The 25121-nt window shown below is 38.9% G+C and overlaps 1 protein-coding gene across 1 annotated transcript; it reads left to right on the top strand.

Moving 5' to 3' along the window:
* Positions 1-1541: 1541 nt before the first annotated feature.
* On the top strand, positions 1542-24283 carry alg6 (ALG6 alpha-1,3-glucosyltransferase). The gene is made up of 14 exons (XM_052141079.1): positions 1542-1722; positions 3263-3347; positions 4032-4121; positions 4249-4337; positions 4749-4831; positions 4925-4989; positions 5631-5816; positions 7376-7511; positions 11287-11372; positions 12549-12633; positions 12724-12794; positions 16642-16710; positions 21812-22007; positions 23630-24283. Exons 1-14 carry the CDS (start codon positions 1641-1643, stop codon positions 23825-23827), a joined length of 1521 nt encoding a protein of 506 aa, XP_051997039.1. The 5' UTR covers positions 1542-1640; the 3' UTR covers positions 23828-24283.
* Positions 24284-25121: the final 838 nt, after the last annotated feature.

The following is a 25121-nucleotide window of genomic DNA, read 5'->3' as shown; positions in this document are numbered from 1 at the left end:
ATAAAGCGCTGTTGCAGCACGTGCATATTATATATTTACTTATTAAACACAGCCTTTTGTGATTCACAGAGCTATCGCATGTCTTCAAGCGACTTGAAGCACTACAATGCACGAGTCAAATGAACTACTTCAATGGCGCTTTTATGACATTATAGGAGCTTGACAGGAACAAACATGACTAACACACTCATTAGGTCCAGTATTGAGTGGTGGTGGCGTAGTGGGCTAAAGCACATAACTGGTAATCAGAAGGTTGCTGGTTCAATCCCCACAGCCAACACCATTGTGTCCTTGAGCAAGGCACTTAACTCCAGGTTGCTCCAGGGTGATTGTCCCTGTAATAAGGGCTCTGTAAGTCGATTTGGATAAAAGTGTCTGCCAAATGCATAAATGTAAATGTATCGGATTTGGATCCATATAAAAACGTCAGTATTGGAGTGATACCAATCCAGGTATCAGATCGGTGTATCCCTAAGAAATCTGAAGATCCATAAAGCATATTAAGGCACCATAAAATGAATCCATAGGACTCCAGTGGTTAAATCTATTTCTTCAGATGCTATATAATAGGTGTGGGTTATAAACAGATATAGGCCTACCATATTAAGTCCTTTTTTAACTTAAATCGTAAATCCAGTTGGTGGCGATATGCACAAGGAATTCAAATCAACAACAACAAAAAAATAATGTTAAAGTGGAGTTTTATAGTAAAAATGGTGTGTATTACGTTACACTCTTCAAAGTTCTGGCCACCATTCACTTGCATTATGATGTCCAACAGAGCTAAAGTATTCTTCTAAAAGTCTTTGTGTTCAGTGGAAGAAAGAAAGTTATACTGGGATGGCATGAGGGTGAGTAAATGATGAGATAATTTTCATTTTTGGGCGAACTATCCCTTTAAGAGTTGAGATATACTTTAATTGAATTCAGGAATATTTTAAGTGGAGTAAATTAATTATTGATTAAAACATTAAACCATTACAGACTTAAAAGCAAATAGCAGAGAGCTGTTGCCATTTTGATACCATTTAACAGAAACTGTGCTCCTTGTTTTTTTCATATAACAGACTAAAAGGACATCAAATAAGGCTTTTTATGCTTCTCAGTTAAAAAAATAAAATAAAAAATCAGACCGAAAAAAAAAAAAACATAGGGCAACCAAAAATAAGTCATCACTAATTCATCAATGAAGGAAAGCCTAAAAAATAAACTGTTCAAGATTTTTAACAGGCTAAATTCAGTTAATTCAAGCCATCTTGTCAGAGTTTTTACATGCTAATGTTCCATAGGTAGGCCTAAGTCCATTATTAGAACTAAAGCTAGTGTTATACTTTGGCTACTGCAATCGATTGAGGCATATGCTACAAACAATCTCATTTTATGATCAGCTCATGTTCCACAATTGCTAATCATAACCAAACCTGAGGTAGGTAACTCCTCCACACGTTGAACCTGCTTACCGGTAATTAATTGAATCCACGTGTTAGGTAGTGCATGATGTCATCATGAGGCGCCTCTCATGTCGCACAGCTGACGTTGTGTTTCAGGAAGTGAATCACAGCCGATTGTGCTCTCTAGAAAAGCATGATAGATTTGACAAATTTATGATTTGAAATCAAAGACATTGAAGGAAAAAACACATGGAGAACTGGAGCCTTATTTCCCTGTGCGTGCTGCTCGGTTTAACGACGAGATGGGCTGTGTCTTTTAACTCTTACTCAGGTTTGTATTCAATGAATGACCTGCACGTTTATGCTCAGTGTTGACACGTCAACGAGTCTAGAAGAAAAGTTAGGAGCAATACATTCATCTGTGAACGAGCCATTTCTACAATTCTGTGACTTTTTTTTTAATGGCTTTGAAACTTTTGAAAAATGAAACATATTTTAAAAATGACTATCTTTATGTTTTATCGTTAAAGGGATATGCAAAAAAATGTGTTGACATACAAAAAAAAATGACATAATTCAGATGTCCATCCTGTTAGGTGGGCCGAATCAGAGAGGGCAATAACAGGGCATTCAGTGGGTAAAATTAGTCCCTTCATGATCTGTGAATAATATCTAGCATATAACACATTTGTTACCCTATATACTGATGATTTTAAGTCTGTTAACATAAATATTGGCTATTGACATATTTAATTTAAATATATTTTCCGTGTATCGTTCCATAACAGATTGGACCGATCACATATGACTAACATCTAAAAATTAAGTAAAAAAAAAAAAACACCCAAATAAAGCAGAAGAGTTACAAACTTTAAATATCTCCAACATCAGCTGAATGGCTGATGTCCCCTCCAGTGTGTGTGAGACCTATTTTTATAACATTACAGTATAATGACACAACATGGTGGACAATATGTCAGGGCACACACACACACACACACACACACACACACAAAAACCTGTACTGTCACCACACATTAATGTTAGTGAGATAATGTAATTCTAAATCGGTTGAGAGATATTTGATGTGCAGTCCGGGGGACATAACGATATAACACTAGTGCAATAAATGAAAATGGTACTTTTAATATTGGACTTTTCACAACAATGTGTCATTTTAATAATAGTTATTCTTTTTAGCAAGCCTAATACAATTGTAATTGATTAAAGTTAAATATTACAAACTCCATAACTTGTACTGGGGTCTTAAATGGTACCAAATCATAAGAACCCGATCTCATGAAAAGCCGTATCAATTTATGAGTTGCAATGTTGTTCGCTTAAACTCGTACAATTTTATCATGTGCAAATTCCCAGATGTCTAATGCGGAAGTAAGCGTGAGTTCTGCACATGTGGCGTTAAGGACATACTTATTCATATTTTGCCCTTACTCAAACCCCTTATCTAAACTTGACCGATCAGTAGAGTGTGTAAACATGATAGGAAGCTGTTGTGTGTGACAGAAGCAAGTAATTGTCACATATTAGATGGAAGGATGTCGAGCAACATCATTGGCTGTAGTGAAATTTGTAGGATTTCAAAGAGTGCAGTCGTACGATATCATACGAATAAGCCAAATTTAGAAAAGTTGTACAAATCCTGATGATTTCACAGTGAGAGTGTGTCACAATGACCCAAATAATCATGATGAACAAGGTTAAAATGACAATCAAGTGGAATATACTAAATCTGTGAAGGAATGTGATTATAAGAAATAATTCTCAATCACAAGTACAGCCTTCCTTATATATCTGAATAGTAATTCGTATGTCGCACTATTCTGCTAATCCATTTCATTAATGGAATCTAGGTGCAGGTAAACCACCAATGTTCGGTGACTATGAGGCACAGAGACACTGGCAAGAAGTGACTTACAATCTACCTGTTCAAGAATGGTTTGTCCCTCAATCATCTTGTATTGAACCCGGAATATTCCTGATAGTATACAAGTTATGCTCAATCGACAGCATTTGTAGCATAATATTGATAACTACAAAAATGTATATTTAAAAACAATAAAACATAATTTTGACTTGCCCCTCCTTTCTTTGAAACAAAGCAAAAATCTGGGTTACAGTGCGGCACATACAGTGGAAGTCACATACTAACCTTTTCTGTGTAAATTTATAGCCAATTTTACAACTTTGTTGCCATGATGATGTAATGTCAATAAACCCTAAAATGACTGTAAATAAACAATTAACAGCTCAAATAGTTTTAATAGAAGAATTAATGTAAATGCTTTTATAAAATTATAAGCTTCACATTTCTGCCTTTTAAACCCTCCATAAATTGGCCCCATTCACTTCCATTGTAAGTGTCCTCACTGTAACAACGATTTTGGTTTTTTTTTTAAAGAAAAGGATGGAGGAGTCTTCCTAATTGATCAACATTATGCCACAAATGCTGTTGATTGAGCTTAACTTGTTTTGAACCCGGAATATTCCTTTAAGTATAAACTCACCCATTTTTGTATATTCATTTTAATTCTATTCAATGCCATAATATTGAATCTAAAATCGAAATGTCTTGTAGGACTGTCCTAATATTTTCTTTTGTTTTTTTCTCCCCCAAACAAGGTACTTTAATACTACAAATAATGATTTGAACTATTGGGGTCTTGACTATCCTCCTCTGACAGCATATCATAGTCTGGTGTGTGCATATGTGTAAGTTTTATTTTACATTGTACATCATCCATTAAATATTTTTAATGTAGTAGTTGAATATGTTTGGGTGATTATGATCTTTGTGGGCTGTGTGTGCGTGCGTGCATATGTACTTTTTCTTTAATAGAGCAAAGCTACTCAATCCTGACTGGGTAGAGTTGCATGCATCTAGAGGTTATGAAAGCCACTCTCATAAGTTGTTCATGAGGACAACAGGTAGGTATAAACTCCAGTAATTCATTTTAGACCTAATTCCATTTACTGAATTTGGAGAAATACTGTAATCATCATAGACCTAACCACTCATAAACAGTTTTGAGATTATTTATTTACAATGAACATCCTCATTCATAGCAGTTTCCAGGATTTCAGTAGGCTGACCACAACTCTCTTGCATTGTCTTGTGAAGTTAATTTATTTAATTTAATTGTTTAGCTTTGGTCAATTAATATTAGGGCATGGCTTAAATGACAGAACACTATTTTGTAACCTTAGGAGTGTATTTGAATGCCTGTAGTCTTCAATATCAACTCCGTAACATGGTTACAGCAAGTTTTACTTTTCTCTTGTTTTTAATATTTTTTTTGGAGACAGCAAATGTAACCCTCCCATGTATGTTCCAACTAGTTTTGTTTGCAGATATTTTAATCTACATTCCAGCAGTCCTGCTTTACTGCTTCTATCTCTGTGATGGGTCCCCTAAACAAAAAGTAAATGGCTGATTTGTAGTTTGTCATGTTTTTTTAATCATTGGGATGCGTTTGATTTGGTCATTTGGTCACTGTTTGTCTTTGTTCTCACAGGTCGCCACAGCCTTCTGCATACTTCTGTATCCAGGACTTATACTGATTGACTATGGCCATTTTCAGTATCCTTTACTCTAATTCTGCACTAGTATTTATTTTTTATTAAATTTATTTTGTTTGTTAATTTTCTCCCCTATTTGGAATGCCAATGCACTCTAAAGGACTAAAGGACAAGGACTTAAAATCACATTGGGAATTGGGCATGCCAAACTGGGAGAAAAAAGAATAAAAAAAAATAATAACCGCTGTGCCCCGCAATTCTGCACTAGTATTGAATATTTTGAATCGGTGGTATAGACAAGTGTGAGCCTGGTCCCACCCAAATTAGACTCTGTCCCACCCAGAATATTAGAGATATTTTTTACTACAAATATACATTTATAAAATAGATTTTACACTGAAAGTGTGAAAGAGCTGTTTGACTGCGCCACCTTTCTGTTGCCAAGGAAAATTGAGAGAAAAAATGTGGCCACAAATTTTGGTCCATCCGTTTTTATTGAGGCGCACCCAATAGTAACTGCCTGGCTATGCCCTTGTTTTGGATTTATGTGCGCACAGTCAGATTTAGTGCTGAAAATGTAAACCTTAATTTGCCCAATAATGTTTTTAGCAAAACAGTTATTTAATTTGACTTTTCAACAGTTTTATCAGTCAATGATTTTATATCCAACAGCATTTAATTAGTCTTTAACAGCATTTTCAGGTATAACTGTGTGAGCCTGGGTCTTGCCCTGTGGGGCATTTTGGGACTTGGTTTAGGTTGGGACGTCTTTGGTTCTTTGGCCTTCACCCTTGCCCTCAATTACAAACAAATGCAATTGTACCACTCACTGCCTTTCTTCTGCTACCTCCTGGGAAAGTGTATTAAACAGGGCCTTACTGGCCGAGGGTGAGTCTTTTGGGTTGTAAAAACATTGCATCTTGTGGCTAATTGTGGTTGATAAGGATCTCCCAGAACTTTCAGAAGCCAAGACTTCTTAAAAGTAGGGTTTCATAATGTGTTGACTTAGTTATTTAAATATTTGTAACAGCATAACATTTATTTCACACAGTTAATGCATTTATCTAATACGACTTTAAAACCTTTAAAAGACTGGTGAGAACAATCTAAACCTTTTTAAGAGCACTTGCACTTAGATGCCCATATTCAATTGACACACAAGACAATCCCATATCCAGGCTCTCATTTATCAGTAAAGGAAAAAAACATCCTGAACTATATATTAATTTATAAATTAAATACAGATTTGTAGTTAAAGGAAATTAATTTAATGTTGATTATTGAAGCTCAACAAGTATGAAATATTGCTTATGACTGAAATGCACCATTAATGTGCATGCAATGAAAAAAAAAAACATTTACATATTGATTTGATTTCTTTCTTTAAATGGCGATGAATGCATCAAAAATACATTTTCTTATGTATTAAGAGGCAAATTCCAAAGTTGAGTTTAATCACGTTGACGCCAAAAAAAATCTTGAGCTTAATCAATTATTTTAGCTGGAAATGCCACAGCTTGATTATCTTATTTATTACAGAGAATAACAGAATTATTCTGTCAACTTCCACTTGATTTCAATACAGGTTGGATTTTTGTCATTTTATTATTACAGAATTACAGGTTGATAGGTTTGAAAATTGTATTTACTTTGTATTTCTTTTGACATCTCTTTAAATCACTTCATAACCTCTCATATGTAAGGTTTATACATGGGTCTTGTAGCCATTCTCCGTGCAAGCACTCAGCTCTTTGCTATAGTTCATTTGTTTATTTAGTAACAATGTACCAAGGGCATTTGGGGGCATATGTATTGATGGATTAGTTTGCCTGTGAAGAGACATCACCAGATGACTCTCTGGCCATGCCTGACCCTCCCTGCTATGCTTGTGCGTGCAACTGTATATCTACAGCTGAGAGGTGTTAGCAGCTCCAATATACAGCAAAATATTGTAAGCATATATCGAGTCAAGGGACCTGTTGGGTATTTGAATTGAACCCATGTGAATGGAAAAATGTGACAATGTGCAACACGTATTTAAAGGTGACAAAAAAATGACACCTAAATAAATAGTACTTTGTAAAAATATGTGTAAAATAATGTAAATTTGCATGAGATGCACACTCCTGTCTAATGAGAAAATATTACAAAACTGCTGTTACAACATAGCAGGGGGGTATTGTGTTTTTATTTTAGCATTTTTTAATAGCATTAATTGCCAACACATTTTCTTTTTATGCTACATCAGTATAAAGACCACTGTTGTAACAGATATTGTAACATAAAAATACCTGTTGCACTTTTTAATTGAATTGTTTGGACTTGTAATGTACAACAGGTTATTTGCCCGGGATAAAATAATATTTTGTTATTATGATTTAAAAATAAATGATGTAATGATAATATATTGTTGCACAAATGTTTCACTGTGCTTTTTGTGTATCCAGACTTTTTCTACTGGCCAAGATCTCGTTGACTGTAATAGCGACCTTTGCCCTCTGTTGGCTGCCCTTTTTGTCCGACCCACATCAACTTCTACAGGTTCTTCATCGCCTTTTTCCCATCTACCGTGGTCTGTTTGAGGTACTTTACCTAATGTATATGCAACACCATCTATGACCTCTTTAAATTCACCTAAATAAGTTCTTTACTACTTATTGGATTGTCCTGAACCCATTATAACATTGCTGAAAATACCTTGCCATGGGCAAAGAAAAATTGGATGAATAAAATGTTACTATTCGGTAATGGTCACAGCAGTATGTACACCAGATTTAGTTTTTCAGGTTTACTTTTGGGAAAGACAATAAAATCTATATAAATAAGCCATATTTATGGCTTAAGGAATGGGTTTTTAACACATTTTTATCAGCATGATGCTTTGCTTCTGTGAGGCTTTTTCAGATATGTGTTTGCCTGTTAAAAATGTCTGATGCAGGGTCAGGTTGGAAATGCCCTTGAAATCCTTATCCACATGCATTACATTTGTCGTATGTATGTATGTATGTATGCATGCATGAATGCATAAAAAACACTAGTGGCAGAATATTATTTATAAGTAGATACATACAGTAAAGATCCTCTTTTCATTGATACAGATGCAAATTGAAGAACAACTTGAGCACTGGTGTTGTTGCCATTCAGATCTATATTCATAAAATGCCCAAATAAGACCCATTGTGTCTAGAGCAGGATTCATCCTTTAGATGTGATTAGTAAACAAGGGGCTAAAGTTAAATTTATTGCAAAACCAGTGCTCTGTCCCTGTGCATTGTCTAAAGCCAGGTCTGATCTTGTCAATAGTCAATACTGAAACACTGTACAAGTCAAACACTGCACAAGTAAATCAGCTTGCTTTTAAAAGGCACCCAAAACCCTGCTGTCGAAGTGGCACAGGACGTGCTGTTTTGTGAGAAGTAATTGAAAATTCTGCAGAGGGCTGAGAGCCCAGAATATATCATGCATTTGCTTGACATGAGGCTAACATAAAATACAAGGTGTGAGTAGTTCTAACTTGGAGCCTTGAACATTTATTATGCAGGAAATGCTGAGCAAGTCTTAGCTGCTTAGCCGGAGGTCTGTTAGCATGGATTCGTCAGAGGACGCAAAATCTAGGTACTATTTAGCCGCCAGCATGCATATGTTCTAGCACAAGTTAGCATGTTATCTAGGGCCAAGTATCAGGACTGATTTCCTGATTCAGTTTTGATTCACAAGCTCTCGATTCTTTTCCAATTTCGCTCTGAATTCCTTTGGGAATATTTCAGTAACATGTCAACCAGACTTTTTCAATTATTGCATAAACACCTGATTGTGATGGTGCATAATGTTGATTGTGACTGTAAAAACTCAGGGTTCACTATTTTTTACATTCACGTATTTCACCCTTGAAAAGGTTTTTTTACAATGTCAATCCAACATTTAATGAATTAGTTTTTGGTAAAAATGGATCGTAAACATCTTTAATTTTTTCCCCCTACTACTTAAACCTGGTTTGCACCATGAAAATGCTTCCACAGGGAAAAAAAGAAGCAAGATTTAGGGGTGGAACTTATGCTATTTTTACTTTTTGGCCTGGATAAACTGACATCTGGGTCAGAGAGCAGGGAACGTTATGGACGTTTTTCCAAGTGCACCAAATCAAGATGGTCTCATTGGTGGTGACTGTGATTCCTCGTGCTCATCTTCAGCTGTAGTGTCCACTTGGTCAGACACACAGCTGTGAAATGCAGCAGCTGTGATTTTGAGGACTTGGCAGTATGGAGGGTTTCTCAAAAGAAGGGCTGCAACTTTCAGATCATTTACCAATTCCACTGTTGCAAAACTGTTATAGGCTGCCTGTCTTTGAAGAATCACATGGAGGTACCCCAGTGAAAAGGTCAATGGGCTCTTATAGTGGATTGGCTTCATAAAGGGTGCAATTCAGTCTTTTACAGGTGGCGAATCTGAGTTTTCGCAAGTTTACATGTCGGTATTAATGTGCTAGGTATGCAGCACAAAAGCCGTAAGTTTAGCTTCATACATGTAACCCTGTGTCCGTGAGTTTACAAATAAGTGCATGGCTTTTTTGACATCCCAGTTCCTTGTCAGGAAAATTTATGGGAGTGTAATACTTCACCCTTGCCCTTTGTACAAATGCTCCCCAAGAATGCCCACTGGAATTTTTAGGCCACTTTCAGTTGGGAAATGATTACTCTGAGTAATCCCACTTATTTGCTTTCTCTTCAAAAGCTACATGCCATTTAATGATGCTTACCTTATTTGTCAGTGCTAATTTTGTAAGCATGATCATGAATTCTTATGATGTTGCAACATTGTACTTTGTTTCACAATATAAAAATGTAAAATCTCACAAATCTCTTTATGCCATTTATGTTATTAGGGCTGTCAATCGACTAAAAATGTTAATCAATTAGTTGCATGATTTGCTAATCAATCAAATTAATAACAATTAATTGCATATACTTATCAATATTTACTGTGTAAAGCTAAAATATGTTGTGTTATTGCAGATGAAAGCATTGAATAAACATTACCATTTTTTTCCATATAATTTAACACGAGCCCATCACTGGTTTACAGTCTACACCAATCCATTTTGTATTCAGCCTTTTTGAGGGTTGTTGAGACAGGGATTTTTATTGTATTTAGTCTGCAATATTTTTAACTTGTCTGTGTCAGACTGATATTTGTCTTTACCTGTTGCGTCACATCTTTCTGTATGAAAGCTTTTCGCCTCTGGAAATGGATACTATTGACGTCTTGCGTCATGAGCGGACATGTTATTTCTAGAGGTGCACTGATGTGTTGGACAATAAAAGCAATTATCTGCTTCATTGTACATAGGCTGATTGTCAAAAACAGAAGATTCAGGGCCGATTACTTTGTCAAAGGGGGGTGGAAAAACGCATCCGACTATTATCCTGCAACTCGTGATGTGTGTAAAAGAAATATATCTGTTGTGGAATTACTTTAAATTGATAATGTGCCTAACAAGAGGCTACTCGCATTGAAGTTAATGTGAGATCATAATGTGCTTTTTGTTTCAGCATTTTGTTTAAATCTGGGACCAAATATATCTAATGCAATATCTTGTGATAATATATGCAATATGACGGTCATTTTTGACCAGGAACACAAAATGTGTTAGTAAGACAAAAGAAAAGAAAAGAAAAGAAAAGAAAAGAAAAGAACCCTGCACATGGGTAAAAAATGAATATCTGGGTTACAGTGGGGCAGGAAGTGAGTGGGGCTAATCCATAAACGTTAAAATACTTGATGTTTTAAAAAGTACAGCCACAAGACACAAACAATGTGTTACATGATTTTAGTGTGATAAAATGTACACATTTTCTGTGTAGTTATATCCAATTTTACGTTGCCATGATGACGTAAGGAAGAAAACATGGACAACATGTAGAGACCTAGAGAATAAATGTATTATTTACATTTCTTTCTAAGTTGTGTAATTCATTATTAGTGATTTTCAACAAGGTAGCATAATAAGCAAAACCACCAAACTATCGGATACCTAAATAATCGGGGAAACAAATCGTAACGATCGGATATTGTTATCGGCACACACACAAACTTGAATTGCTCCGATGGTAGAAAAATTCAGTTTTATGGAATTTACATACAGCTCCGAGTGCGTGATTAATTACATGCAATAACCCATTAAAAATGCATGTAAAGCATTAGAATAGATAAATTAATAAAATCCCATCATCATTTGCACAGAGTTGGACAACTGTTTTTAAAGAACAGAAAACTGATCTAACGCTCAGCGTATCAGTCGTTCTCATTGTGTCCAGAGCGCATTAGTTTTGTGACTTTGACAGCATGTGTTTGTTGACAGGATAAAGTGGCTAACACATGGTGCAGCTTGAATGTGCTGATAAAGATCAAGACCCTGCTGTCCAGAGAGACTCAGCTGTTCCTCAGGTAATCTTTCCCCATCCATTTACCCACCACCCTTTCTCTTTTTCTTCTCTTTATGTATCTCCTATCAATCTCTCTCACCCTGTTCCCTCTTACCAAGTTTGCAAAACACATCTGATTATAGTGGAGGGCACAGAAAGATTGTGAGAAGTTACTGATAATGTATATAGATTTGGTTTTGGACATGAATCTGCAGGTGCTAGGGTTTGGTCTTTGATAGTACACATTTCTGAAGGGAATTATCTCTGTTTGTGTCTCTGTTCAGTCTATTTGTGCAGAGTCTATCATTTTTCTCATGGGCATATATATTTTTATGAACACTATCTGTGTGAAGGACTTCATAAATAAGGCTGTGCTGTACATCCAATTTTATAACCTCATGGATATTACTGTTGTTTTAAAAATACCCACGCTAAATGTGTTTCATGTGAAAAGTGTGAAAATGTTTGTTAAAAGGATAGTTAACCCAAAAATGAAAACTCTGTCATCATTTAAACATGCTCATGTTGTTCCAAACTGAATTTCTTTCTTTAATGGGACACAAAAGGAGATGTTACGCAGAATCCTCAGTCAACATTCACTTTCATTGCAACTTTTTTCCATAAAATGAAAGCAAATGGTCACTAAAGCTTTTTGTGTGCTACGGAAGAAAGACATATGGGTGTATTGTGGTTGTTAAATTATGTAAATGAGGATATCATTTGGTTTTTAATGAACTCTGTACCTTTTAAATAATATAAAAATTGATTCAGGTACACACTTTCTTTGTATACTGTTAACACCTGTCACAATCGCATCAGTCATGTTGGACCCAGATCATTTTCCCAGTGGGGTCATTCAACTCTAATGGAGGTTCCTTAAACCTATGCCATGTTCACCATTCCAACACACCTTTCCTCCAAGGGAGTGATGATTGAGGGGTTAAAGTAATTCTGTGAGAGCTCGCAAGGCCTTGCCAGTATTTAGTGCATTTCCTGCATGCTGGGATCTTTCTTGTTGATGGTGAGGATGTATAAAAAGATCAGGCAGCCGCCTCCTCTAGTTTCATGGGATAGATTACCGGCTTTGGCATCCGGGGCTCTTGATCGTATTTCTCCACTCTGTTTGTGTGTATAGTAAATCTGTCATTAATGCATGGACATATCCAATGAAATTATTTTGGTTTGTTTGTGCTTACAGTTTTGCTCTCACTCTCTTGTTCATCCTGCCTTCATCGTTAAAATTGCTATCCAAACCTACTCTATGGCAGTTCAAGCTCGCTCTGGTAAGTGGTGTTATGATCATGTGTTTACATATGACAGTTCAACTATATGTATTTTCGACCACTGACTGTCCCAGTCTGTTTTTTATTTAGGTGAACTCCTCCCTGGCATTCTTCCTTTTCTCCTTCCAAGTCCATGAGAAGTCCATCCTTCTAGCAGCCTTGTAAGCATCTTAATATAATTCCTACTACTCAAAGTGCTGTAAACAGCACTTTGGTCAATACAATGTTGTTTGTTGATATTTTATGACACGATTCATACAAGCACAACAAACTAAATAAACATTATTAACTATTTGTTCAGTAATAGTGCACTAATTTCCTCTTTAGTGTTATGCAGGTGTATTCCTATATGTGGTACTGCAATAAGACCGTAGAAGGTTAAGTGTGTAATTAATGCGCTAAGAGTGGTACTGTACAACTGCAGAAATCATGATTGTTTGATTAATAATCATTGAATGTTTTTGAACCGGTTTCTCTAACGCACGCTCCACCTGACATTGTTTAGTCCCACCTCAAATTTAGATAAGTAGTTAATTGCAGTGCAAGGCTTTATAGAACGTGCAAACAAAACCGAGCACTATACAAAAAATACTAAAAAACCCATGAATGGCTGGCTAGTTGCCTATCCAATTTAAAGAAATATTTTAGGTTAAATACAAGTACAATCAATACAAGTTTACCTCAACTGACAACATTTGTGGCATTATGTTGATTACCACAAAAAATGATTTGGACTCATCCCTCCTTTTTCTTTAAGAAAAAAAAAATGCAAAGATTTACAGTGAGGCACTTACTATGGAATTGAATCGGTGTGGGGGTTGGATAAAAGCAGAAATGTTAAGCTTAAATCATTGTTTAAAAGTGCACGGAGTTCTTGTTTATCGTCCTAGACTTACACTGACACCTAGTGGCCTGGTGCAGCAACATTCAAACCCAATAGTTTTCAGATACAGATGACAATGTAAAAATTCACAAATAGCAGTCAGCCATGATTAACTTTTAATCAATGAGGGAAAGTGTCAAATAACAGGATGGTTAAGCGAGTAGTATCTGGCTGGTCATGTGAATCTAACATGACATCCCCCATGTGCGGACCCTCTCCATGTAGAATAAAACAGCTTTTATAAGATTACTGATATGACTAGAGTCTTCATTTTATTACAAAATTACAGTTAATTTCTTAAAGAGTACAGCTTTTTTAATGAGGAAAAAATTACTTGATGCACCTTTTTAAATCATAATTTTTATGGTCGTTTTAGGGTTTCTGCCTTTCATAGTCGTTGCAACAATTATGTAAAATTGTATAACTTTTCACAGAAAAATTTGTAAATTGTATCACACTAAAATCATGCTAACACATATTGTTTATGTCTTGTGGCTGTACTTAAGTATTTTAACATTTATGGATTGGCCCCATTCACTTCCTGCCCCATTGTAACCCAGATTTTTGCTTGTTAACCTTTTGTGCGGGGTTCTGTTCTATTTTTTTATTTTTTTTTATTATTAATTTATTGTGTTTATTTATTTGCTAACACATTTTGTGTTCCTGTTCAGAATTGACCGGCCCACTAAGATTGTTTATAAATCTCTCATTTTGCATATTATCTCAAGATATTGTGTTGGATCTTTTTATCAAATAAATGTTTTAGTAATTGTGACAGGTTTTTTTTTTACTGCCACAATTTGTGGTTTTGTAAAAGATGAGAGAGCCATGTGTTCTATATCGTTGGAAAGTTCTTAATTAGTCGAATGCATTGAGCAAATTTGTTTCACTTAGAGGCCAAACTACAATGAGTATTAGTGTATGAAATTCACAGACACACACAAATATAAAAACAACAGTGGCTTTTTGTCACAGTTTTCCTTATTACTTCCTGAAACATACATATGACTATCCCGATTTAAGCGAGCCCAATCACAACATTATATGATCAGTAGATCTTGAAATATTCCTCCGTGTACATGGAAAGATGATGCACAAAAGGGCACTTGACATACATTGTGTGTTGAGTCCGAGAACTTTGTGTAAACCCACATCCACCTATGTGCTCATCTAAAGGATTGGGATGCTCCTGAACACTTAATATTTCTATATTTTGCAGTCTTATACATTCCTTTCCAATGGCCGGTCATTTTTGACCAGGAACTCAACAAGTGCAACAAAGTGAAATAAATTAGGGTTAAAAGAAAAGAAAGCATCCATCCATCCATCCATCCATCCATCCATCCATCCATCCATCCATCCATCCATCCATCCATCCATCCATCCATCCATCCATCCATCCATCCATCCATCCATCCATCCATCCATCCATCCATCCATCCATCCATCCATCCATCCATCCATCCATCCATCCATCCATCCATCCATCCATCCATCCATCCATCCATCCATCCATCCATCCATCCATCCATCCATCCATCCATCCATCCATCCATCCATCCATCCATCCATCCATCCATCCATCCATCCATCCATCCATCCATCCATCCATCCATCCATCCATCCATCCATCCATCCATCCATCCATCCATCCATCCATCCATCCATCCATCCATCCATCCATCCATCCATCCATCCATCCATCACAGTATTTATGACACTATGCATAATAAAATGTTTGAAGGAAGGACATCCGTTGAGGAAGTACCTGTAATACACGTACTGTGTTACATCTGTCTTTTGAAGAATCGTGCTGGACGAAACCAAGCTTCAATCGCATTATCTAGGTCTTGACTTCACAAAAATCGGACTGGTACAATTTCAGTTCTATTGAAGTGTTTATGTGACATATTAAAGACAAAAAAATAACAAATGAAAACTGTCTAAAATACAGGTAAAACCATCCCATATAATAATTTATCTCACATTGTTATTGTGAGTACATGCATTGATCAGCCACAACATTAAAACCACCTGCCTAATATTGTGTAGGACCCTTTGTGCCTCCAAAACGGCACCAACCCACATCTCAGATTAGCATTCTGAGATTCTATTCTTCTCACCACAGTTTGTCAGTTCGATCCAGTCTGGCCATTCTCTGTTGACCTCTCTCATCAACAAGGCATTTCAATCCACAGAACTGCTGCTCACTGGATGTTTTTTTTTTTTTTTTTGCTTTTGGCACATTTTGGAGTAAATTCTAGAGACTGTTATTCATGAAAGTCCCAGGATATCAGCAGTTACAGAAATACTCAAACCAGCCCATCTGGCACCAACAATCATGCCATGCTCCAAATCACTGAGAGAATTTTTTTCCCCATTCTGATGGTTGATGTGAACATTAACTGAAGCTCCTGACCGTATCTGCATGATTTATGCACTGTACTGCTGCCACACGATTGGCTGATTAGATAATCGCATGGATGATTGTGCCAGATACTTTGAGAATTTCTGTAACTGCTGATCTCCTGGGATTTGCATGCACAACAGTCTCTAGAATTGACTCTGATTGGTGCCAAAAACAAAAAACATCCACTGAGTGGCAGTTCTATGGATGGAAACGCCTTGTTGATGAGACCGGTCAACAGAGAATGCCAGAGTTGTTCGAACTGACAAAGTCTATGGTAACTCGGATAACCGCTCTGTACAATTGAGGTGAGAAGAATAGAAACTCCAAATGCTATTCTGAGATGCGGGTTGGTGCTGTTTTGGCGGCATGAGGGGGACCTACACAATATTTGGCAGGTGGTTTTAATTTTATGGCTGATGGGTGTATGTTATACATGATATACACACACAGCCAGCTGCAAGCAACAGCTTTTAATTATTGTATTACAACTTGCACATGTTGGTCAATCAGTAAGGCATGTTTCTGGATTAGGAGTGTCTGTTTATATAGGTGTTAGAAGATTGCTGACGGAGGAAGCGTAATTACTGGATCAGTGGGGAGGGATGATTTCGATACCAAGTCCTTGCCCTTTCAAATATATAATTATAGAATTGGCATCATATAAAAATATCTGCAATGTAGATATTGTCTCAAAAGTCAAATCTGTGTTTTACAGGCCAGTTTGTCTTGTCATCAATGAAATCCCTCTGATTGCCATCTGGTTTTTGTTAACGTCAACTTTCAGGTAAGATATCAAGCTATATGTGTTACAAAATTCAAATCACATTACTATAAATAATGTTATCCTCAAGGCCATGGAAACAAAGTCAGCAAATGACTATATAGTGAGAGGAAGAGAAGTAGCTGATAGGGGAGTCCCAGCTGTCAACAGTAATTGTTGTGTGCATGGTTTAGTGTAAGGATATCACTGGATTACTTGACATAGTCCACATACCATTAAACTAAGACCCCTTTGTATAAACACAGCCCACCATTCTCTAGAATCATACTGCTTGCTTCCATGAATAAAGTTATAATAGCCGATTTAGTGCTGCAAATTTATGTTTTTTGCCAAAGACATGACTCTCTGTTATGGAAGATAATTGGATTATATTGTATGACAGAGTAATTGTTGGACTATTAGGGAAAATATCCACAAGAGCGTATAGACAACACATTGCCACAGTTTTCTATGTCCCAAACACACACACCATTAATTTGAACGCTTTTTACTAATTATGTTAAAATGTGGTTCCATCGAAATTCATAGCTCGTATTGTTTTTTTTTTTTCTGCATCATGACCTGTTCTGCCAACACAAAGATTGTTTTATTTTGTCAACACATTTGCTCAATGGCAGTATTATTGCTAATAGGATCAGGTTGTGCACAAGTCATTGTTTTTCAGCCAATGCCTATGGAAACAGCTAAGCTGTGACAGTTTACTTCCATGCCCAAGTGTAATATTTACTCTTGATATAATCATTTCCAATTACATTTCCAATGATAAATACTTGTGTGAGGTCTAACATGATGGCTGTGTTTATTGAAATGAATGAAAATTCTGTTATAGTTTACTCGTTTCAACCCAATATGACATTTTTCTTATGCGGAAAGCACAAAATCCCCCTGCATCTTGCAAATACAATGGCAGTGGATAGTGCTTCACTTTAAAGGCGCACTCAGTATCTTTTTGTTTGTGTCATTTAGTGACACTTAGTGCATCATTCAAAATCAATAGTTCCCCTTCTGTCACTCACTCGACGTTGTGTTGAATGAAGTGACATAAGGGGTGTTCCTGGGAATCCAAACTTACCTCTGAACCTGAGAAAAGGCCTATGTCAAGTTGGCAGACAGAATTTGCATGCCCCGCCCCGGACATAAAGGGAAGCGGGGCAGCGAGTGCCAGTCAGAATCTTTCTTCGGAGTCGAACAACTGTTGCAACAGCAAGCTGAGTTCACCACTGTTTCACTCACCTGTACTGGCGATAAGCACTGCTGTAGGATCTACGGCACGTTTCCAGCTGGCGTTCTCTCTATCTCTCTGCACGCTGTGCAGTCTACGCCCCTGGGCGTTTCGACAGCACTTTCATTGCCTGAAAGAGTGTTTCTCCTCCTAAAAATACTTTATTTCCCCTAAAAGTGCTTGAGTTCCCACTCATAAAAGAGCAATACACAGCAGGCCTTGAACGTCCTTTTCAGGACGTGTCTTTTTAAAGATGTCTTTCCGCCTCTGTGTAGTTCCTGGATGCGGTTGATTTCTCTCCACTTCTGACTTTCATAAAAGCTGCCTCGCGTGCCTGGGCTGTGATCACACGCAGGCAGCGTTTTATGAATGATTTATGTTCTCAGTGCGAGAACATAGCCATGGCAACATTGCGGTCGTGGCTTTTCTCACGACAGAAAGCCACTTCAGCAGCCGCCCCCCCTTGTCGTTCCTTCTTCCCACGGGATTGAGGATGATCCGGCTGGCGATGACGGCGACTTGGGGATAACAACGGGCTCTGTTTCGCCGGGTAAATCCCCACGAACCACCCGCCCCCCCGGCATGCTTGCTTGCTTCGGTCCGAGCTCAGGATGAGTGCGGCTCGCCTCGCGGCCAGCCGGCATTTTCCCTTGAGCCCCCGGAATTGGATGACGAATTCGCAGCTGCATCGGAGAGCGTCACAGCGGCGTCTGATGCTGATGACTCATCTGGGCTGCCACCTTCGTGTCTGCTCTCCCAGTCTGAGGCTGACGTGCAGATGTCTGCTATGCCGCCGTGAGCGCAAGGCTGGACTGGAAACCTCCGCCCCCCCACGGCTACTCGATCGGTTCCTCGGGTCAGGGCGCCGCGCGCAGGCCAGCACTGACGAGTTCAGTTTGCCCGGCTCCCACCTCGTTTCAGCGGTGTTTACTCTACTTCGCGTGCTGAAAAAACCAGTGCCTTACTAGCAGAGATCACAACCCTGCTCCTCAAGGACGCGATAGAGCCCGAGATGAAGGGTTTCTACAGCCCTTACTTCATTGTACACAAAAAAGCGGTTGCAACCAATCTTGAACCTGCAAGTTCTCAACCGGGCCTTACACAGACTCCCGTTCAAAATGCTCATGAAGAAACGGATTCTTATCTGCGTTTGACAGCTAGATTGGTTTGCGGCGGTAGACCTGAAGTATGCGTACTTCCACGTCTCCATTCTGCCTCGACACCGACCCTTCTTACAGTTTGCGTTCGACGGCCAAGCGTATCAGTACAAGGTCCTCCCCTCGCGTCTTCATGAAGTTCGCAGAGGCAGCTTTTGCTCTACTAAGGGAAGTGGGCATCCGCATACTCTACTACCTCGACGACTGGCTCATCCTGGCTCACTCTCGAGAGTTACTGTGCGCTCAGGGACCTCAGCCGTCTAGGGCTTCAGGACAACTGGGAAAAGAGCAAGCTCATCCCGGTTCAGATCATCTCTTTTCTCGGCATGGAGTTAGACTCCGTCTCAATGACTCGCCAACGAGCGTGCTCAGTCAGTGCTCAGGTGCCTCGCTCCCTTCGAGCCCAGCACAGCGGTTCCTCTAAAAAAATTTTCCAGAGGCTCCTGGGGCATATGGCATCCTAAGCTGGTTGATGCATATGAGACCGCTTCAGAACTGGCTACAGACTCGAGTCCCGAGATGTAGGCATGGCGCCACGGCACATAGAGTGTGACAATCACCCCTTGCCATCAGTCTTTCAACCCTTGGACAGACCTCTGCTTTCTACAGACCGGAGTCCCCTTGCAGCAGGTGTCCAGACGTGTCGTGGTGACCACAGACACCACCTGACAGGGTTTGGGCGCCATGTGCAATGGGCACGCTGCCGCTGGCCTCTGGACAGGACCCCGGCAGCGTTGGCACATCATCTGCCTAGAGTTGTGTGCTGTATCTCTTTCCCTACGGAAGTTTGTCCCACAAATCCAGGTGAAGCACGTCTTGATCCATTCAGACGGCACCGCGATGGTAGCGAACATAAATCACCAAGGCGGCGTGCGCTCTCGTCATATGTCACAACTCACCCGCAATCTCCTCCTTTGGAGTCAGCTGCTGCGCGCTACTCACATCCCTGGCAACCGAAACACGATGGCGGACACGCTGTCGCGGCAGGTTTCGCCGAGCGGAGACTCCACCCCCAGGTGGTCCAGCAGATATGGGACCAATTCGGCAAGGCACAAATAGATCTCTTTGCCTCCAAAGACAACTCCCACTGTCCGCTCTGGTACTCCCTGACAGGAGCTCCTCTCGGGACCGACGCGCTGGCCCCGGGGGCTGCTTAAGTACGCATTTCCCCCAGTGAGCCTTCTTGCACCGGTGCTGTGCAAGATCGGGGAGGACGAGGAAAAGGTCATCCTGGTGGCCCCTTACTGGCCCACCCGGACCTGGTTCTCGGATCTTACACTCCTGACGACAGCACCTCCCTGGAAAATTCCCCTGAGGAAGGACCTTCTTTCTCAGGGGAATTTTCCAGGGAGGTGCTTATCACACCCAGGCCGTACCCGCCCCCTTGCAGGGTTCGAGCACACTCTAGTGTGGGATCCTCGTGGGCACTGGCCCATGGCACCTCCATAGCAGACATCTGCAGAGCAGCGGGCTGGGCAACACCCAATAGCTTTGCCAATTTTATAATCTCAGGGTTGAGCCGATCTCTCTGTCAGCGGACCCATGTTTCCCTTGGGCAGCACCGCTGCCCCAGTCGCCGTGCTTGTAGAGTCCCCCCTCATTAGGTTGGACCTACCACCGTACGGCTTCACAACCCTCTTGGTGTATTTGCCACATGTTACCTCCCCATAGACTGGGCAGGATGTGGCCTCCGCAGGGGCTTTTCCCCCTGAAAGAATAGGACCGGGAAAGACTGTCTTCCCCGACGCATTTCAGAAGGTTAAGATAGCCGTGGTACGTTTGGCGTCCCAGGAAGACCCCTTGTGTCACCTCATTTGACACAACGTCTCGTTCCTTCCCTCGGGGAACGGAGGTTACAATAGTAACCATGACGTTTTCAGTTACAGATGCCATTGTAGAAATTCACTATTCACAATCAGCCATGATTAATTTAATCCAAGCGTGAAAGTGTCAAATAACATGATTGTTACTGTGATTAAGCGAGTAGTATTCAGCTGGTCATGTGAATCTAAAATGGCAGCGCCCATGAGGGCGCCCCTGCCCTATGTAGAATAAAATGGCTTTTATAAGGTTACTGATTGGACTAGAATCCTCATCTCATGTGTGTGGTCTTGATTGTGTGTGTGTGTGTGTGTGTGTGTGTGTGTATATATATATATATATATATATGTGTTTCAAAAGGACAATTAATTTCTTTAGGAGGAACATTTTTAAAAGGAGAAAAATTACTGGGTGCACATTTACCTTTGGCGAAATTCTGAGGGTGAAATACAGTCATCTCAATGGGAATCCGCGTGATGTTGAATATTGCACGATAGACTACAGTTGACAAAGAATTTCCCCCCGCAGATTTCATTCAAGTTTGGTGAACTTTGACAGGTGAATTCGCCACTTTGACCAATAGGAAGTTGCTTGGTTTGGCAGTGACCTCTGTGGGGGCGGGGCTTCGTACACAGCTACACTGAATATTCACAATGGACAAGGCTTTTTTTCTTTTTAACTTCACTTTCACTGAGTATGCTGGTTTGTCACATGCTTAACATCTGGCCATGGCTTCTCCACCTACGTAAGTTTGTCATGCAAATGTGACCATACCTTAAAGCTTAAAATGACCCAAAAGTGAGGTCATTTTGGTGAGAAACAAGCAGTAATAACCATAATCAGTTATTGTGTATATATAACCCCCCTGTTTTTAATGCTTATGTGATTTGTGTGTTCTTTGTAGCATGCTCCCCCTGCTGTTGAAGGACGGTTTACTGTTGCCGTATGTGGTGACCTCATTGGCATTCCTCTTTCTGGGTCTCTATCTGCTCGCTGCATTAGAGAGAAGTACAGATGAAGAGCTCAGGCTGGGCCTGTACCTCAAAGTCTCTCGGTACTGTCTGCCTAAACTCAACCTTAGCCAGATCATCAAATGGAAAGTAAGTTAACTTTGATGTCAATGTTGCACATCATTTTCAGATTAGTTCGACCCCTTGCTCTTCCTAGTGCTTTTTGGGTCTGAACGTTTCAACAGTTCTTTGCGTGAATGTCCGAGACAAGGAGATGGCCTATTTATGTAGCGTGAGTCATTAACACAGGTTTGCCTAGATATATTTATTTACACAAGAGACATAAATATGGGGGCCCAATGATAGAGGTAGGGTTTCATGGGCCGGTCGTGTTGCTCACACCAGCACTTCCACTGATCCTTCACTCCATCTGTCCTAAATAGACATGTTAATGTTTATGCCACCCTCCCTGAGACTACTCGCCATCCTGAACAGGGTGGAAAATAAACATCTAGTTGAAGGGTTCTGTATCGTGCTGTTGTCTCATTTATCTAGGACAGAGGTTTTTAAACGTTTTGATGCCAAGGACTCCTAAATTTGATTATCTGCTTGCAAGAGACCCCCTACCTAAAATATAAAGGCAGCTATAATAAAATTTACAAAAAACCATGTACACTTTGTAAAAACAGCTGATATAAAGTCAACATGTTGTTTGCAAAATAAATGTAAACATTACCTTGAAAATATTTACTTTGAGTATTTGTAGATATGAAACCCTGAAGAGAACATTTATTTCAAATGCACAGTATTTGCATGGCACTTAATAAATATTAATTGAGCAGCTAAAGGTGACAATGGCTAGAATAATCTCTTTAGAACAATTGACCACCAGCCTTTGGAAAGCTGAAACATTAATGTCAAATTTTATTAAATGTTAATGGAATAGTTCATCAAAAAATTTAAATTCTAATAATTTACTCGCCATCATGCCATCCCAGATGTGTACGAATTTCTTCTTTCTCCTGAAGAAAACAAAGATTTTTTGAAGAATACCTCAGCTCTGTAGGTCCCTACAATGCAAGTGAATGGTGACCAGACATTAAAAATTCCAAAAAGCAATTAAAGATTAAAAATTAAAGCAATCCATTTAATTAATCTATGAGACTCCAGTGTTTAAACCCTTGTCTTCTGAAGCAATCCAATTGGTTTTGGGTGAGAACAGACCAAAATATTTTCGCTAACGATCATGATTTCAAGCTTGATTACACTTCCTAGCGACATCTAGCATTCTGTGTAAGTGTCACACACTAGGAAGTGTAATCAAGCTTGAAATTTGTTCATATCTAGAAACTGCAATCGAAAGATGTACACTCACCCTAAAACGGATTAGATGGCTTTTGAAGACATGGATTAAACCACTGGAGTCGTTTAAATTAATTTTATGCTGCCTTAAGTGCTTTTTTCAGCTGCAAAGTTTTGGTCACCATTCACTTGCCCACAGAGTGGAGAGATTTTATTATAATTTTTTTTTTAATCTTTGTGTTTTGCAGAAGAAAGAGACACTTCTGGGATGCCATTTTTGGGTTAACTGTTCCTTAAACCTTTTTAATATACAAACATGCATACACACACACACACACACAACACAGACTTAAAAAAAAAAAAAACAGACCCCCCCCAAAACCCCTGGTCTAGGACTAAAAGCATCCTAGTTGTGATTCTTCATCACTGTTAGTGGATAAAGAAATGTGTTGTTCACTTTGTCTTTACAGTTCTGGTTTTCACTGGTGGCCATGGCTGTTTTGAGCTTTGCGAGCGTGTGTTTGGAGCCCCCAACAAAGTTGCCCGATCTGTTTCCAGTGCTGGTCTCCATCCTCTCCTTTCTCCATTTTCTGGGATTTGTCATATATTTCAACGTAGTCCAGTTTTCGGAACCACAGAGGAAAAAGAGCCAAAAGAAAACAAACTGAAACATGCCTTCAAAGAAAAAAACCCAAACAGTGCAAAGAACAAAATTATGGCAAAAGGAGAGGAGAATCCCTTGTGTCAGAATAAAACCGGATGGGAATATTTGAGAAAATTCAATTTCCCCTTAATGAGGTTTGCCCGAGTTGAGAATAGTAATTCCAATGAAAGGGGATGCAGTTCTGCCAGACTTTCTCTCACTTGTATGCCTTCGATCATTTCAGTTAATGGGATATTGGGATTGTATAAATGACCAGTTTGTAAGGGACCATTTGTGTTGACATAATTTTTTATTAACATTTTTTATAAACAATGTTTTTGTACCAAATGAAAATGTCTCTCTTGTATCTGAACGTGGGTATCAAGGTTTTTTAAATGACAACAACAATGTTATTGAGCCAAAAGTCACCAAATAAATTAACTTGGAAAAACTCTCATTTTTGATGATAATTGTGGTGAAGTAAAAGATTAATTAAATACAATGGATTTATCTTTTATGTGACTAAAGACATGAGGCTGATTATAAAGCTACACATTAAAATACTTCGACTCCATGGGCTGTAAAACGAAAATCATGGAAGGAGACATATCAGAAGATGATGCTGTAAAAAAAAGTACAAGTAATCCCTTTTACCCCTCTTAGTGTGAGTTAATGACAGCTATTAAAAAAAATCCATTACATCTATAAATGTTATCGGGTCACAAAGGGGTTGGTGTGTTACAGCCAGTGCTAGCTCTGGTGCCACACACGCACCGCAAGGATGAGCAGAAAATTAACATGTTTTGGTTTTACATTAGATTAGGAAACAAACAGCAAAGAGACACTTTGCTGGGGTTTATGATACCATTTTTAAGGGCTAATGTTAAATTACCATAAGATAAGATTGCTTTCAGATAATGCTGTGCCTGCTGATCTCTTTTGAACTTGGTGAACTTTACAGTCAGACTTTACAGCCAATGGCGAACAGACCAAATAATGAATGTTAAAGTGTTTGGAACAAACTTAAGTTCTTGTTCTTCTCAACTGTAGCAGTGCTCAGTGTACATGACAAGGGTGTGTTTTGTTAGGTCAGCTTAAGCTTTTGTCCTTCATGAGGTCTTTAGAAGTGATAAAGAGAGAGTTACGTGATCCACCTTATGGTGAAATGGGAGGTCTGAGTGGGCACCTGCTGCAGTGCAAGTTGAACATTGAGAGATCATCTAGATGCTGCCAAAGTAAAAATATAGATTAACATCAACAATTAATTCTCTTAACTGTATTGAAGTTTAAGATGTGTGTGTACTTTTTCAGCATCTATT

Source organism: Xyrauchen texanus, chromosome 13 (assembly GCF_025860055.1).
Source record: "Xyrauchen texanus isolate HMW12.3.18 chromosome 13, RBS_HiC_50CHRs, whole genome shotgun sequence".
Classification (NCBI taxonomy): Eukaryota; Metazoa; Chordata; class Actinopteri; order Cypriniformes; family Catostomidae; genus Xyrauchen; species Xyrauchen texanus.
This window is presented reverse-complemented; position numbering and strand designations above follow the sequence as displayed.

Excerpts from the sequence above, each read along its gene's own strand:
- alg6 (XM_052141079.1), top strand. The coding sequence starts at position 1,641 with ATGGAGAACTGGAGCCTTATTTCCCTGTGCGTGCTGCTCGGTTTAACG. Across the intron at positions 4,122-4,248 it reads AGTCTGGTGTGTGCATATGT|AGCAAAGCTACTCAATCCTG; the intron begins GTAAGTTTTATT and ends TTTCTTTAATAG. Across the intron at positions 4,338-4,748 it reads GTTGTTCATGAGGACAACAG|TTTTGTTTGCAGATATTTTA; the intron begins GTAGGTATAAAC and ends TGTTCCAACTAG.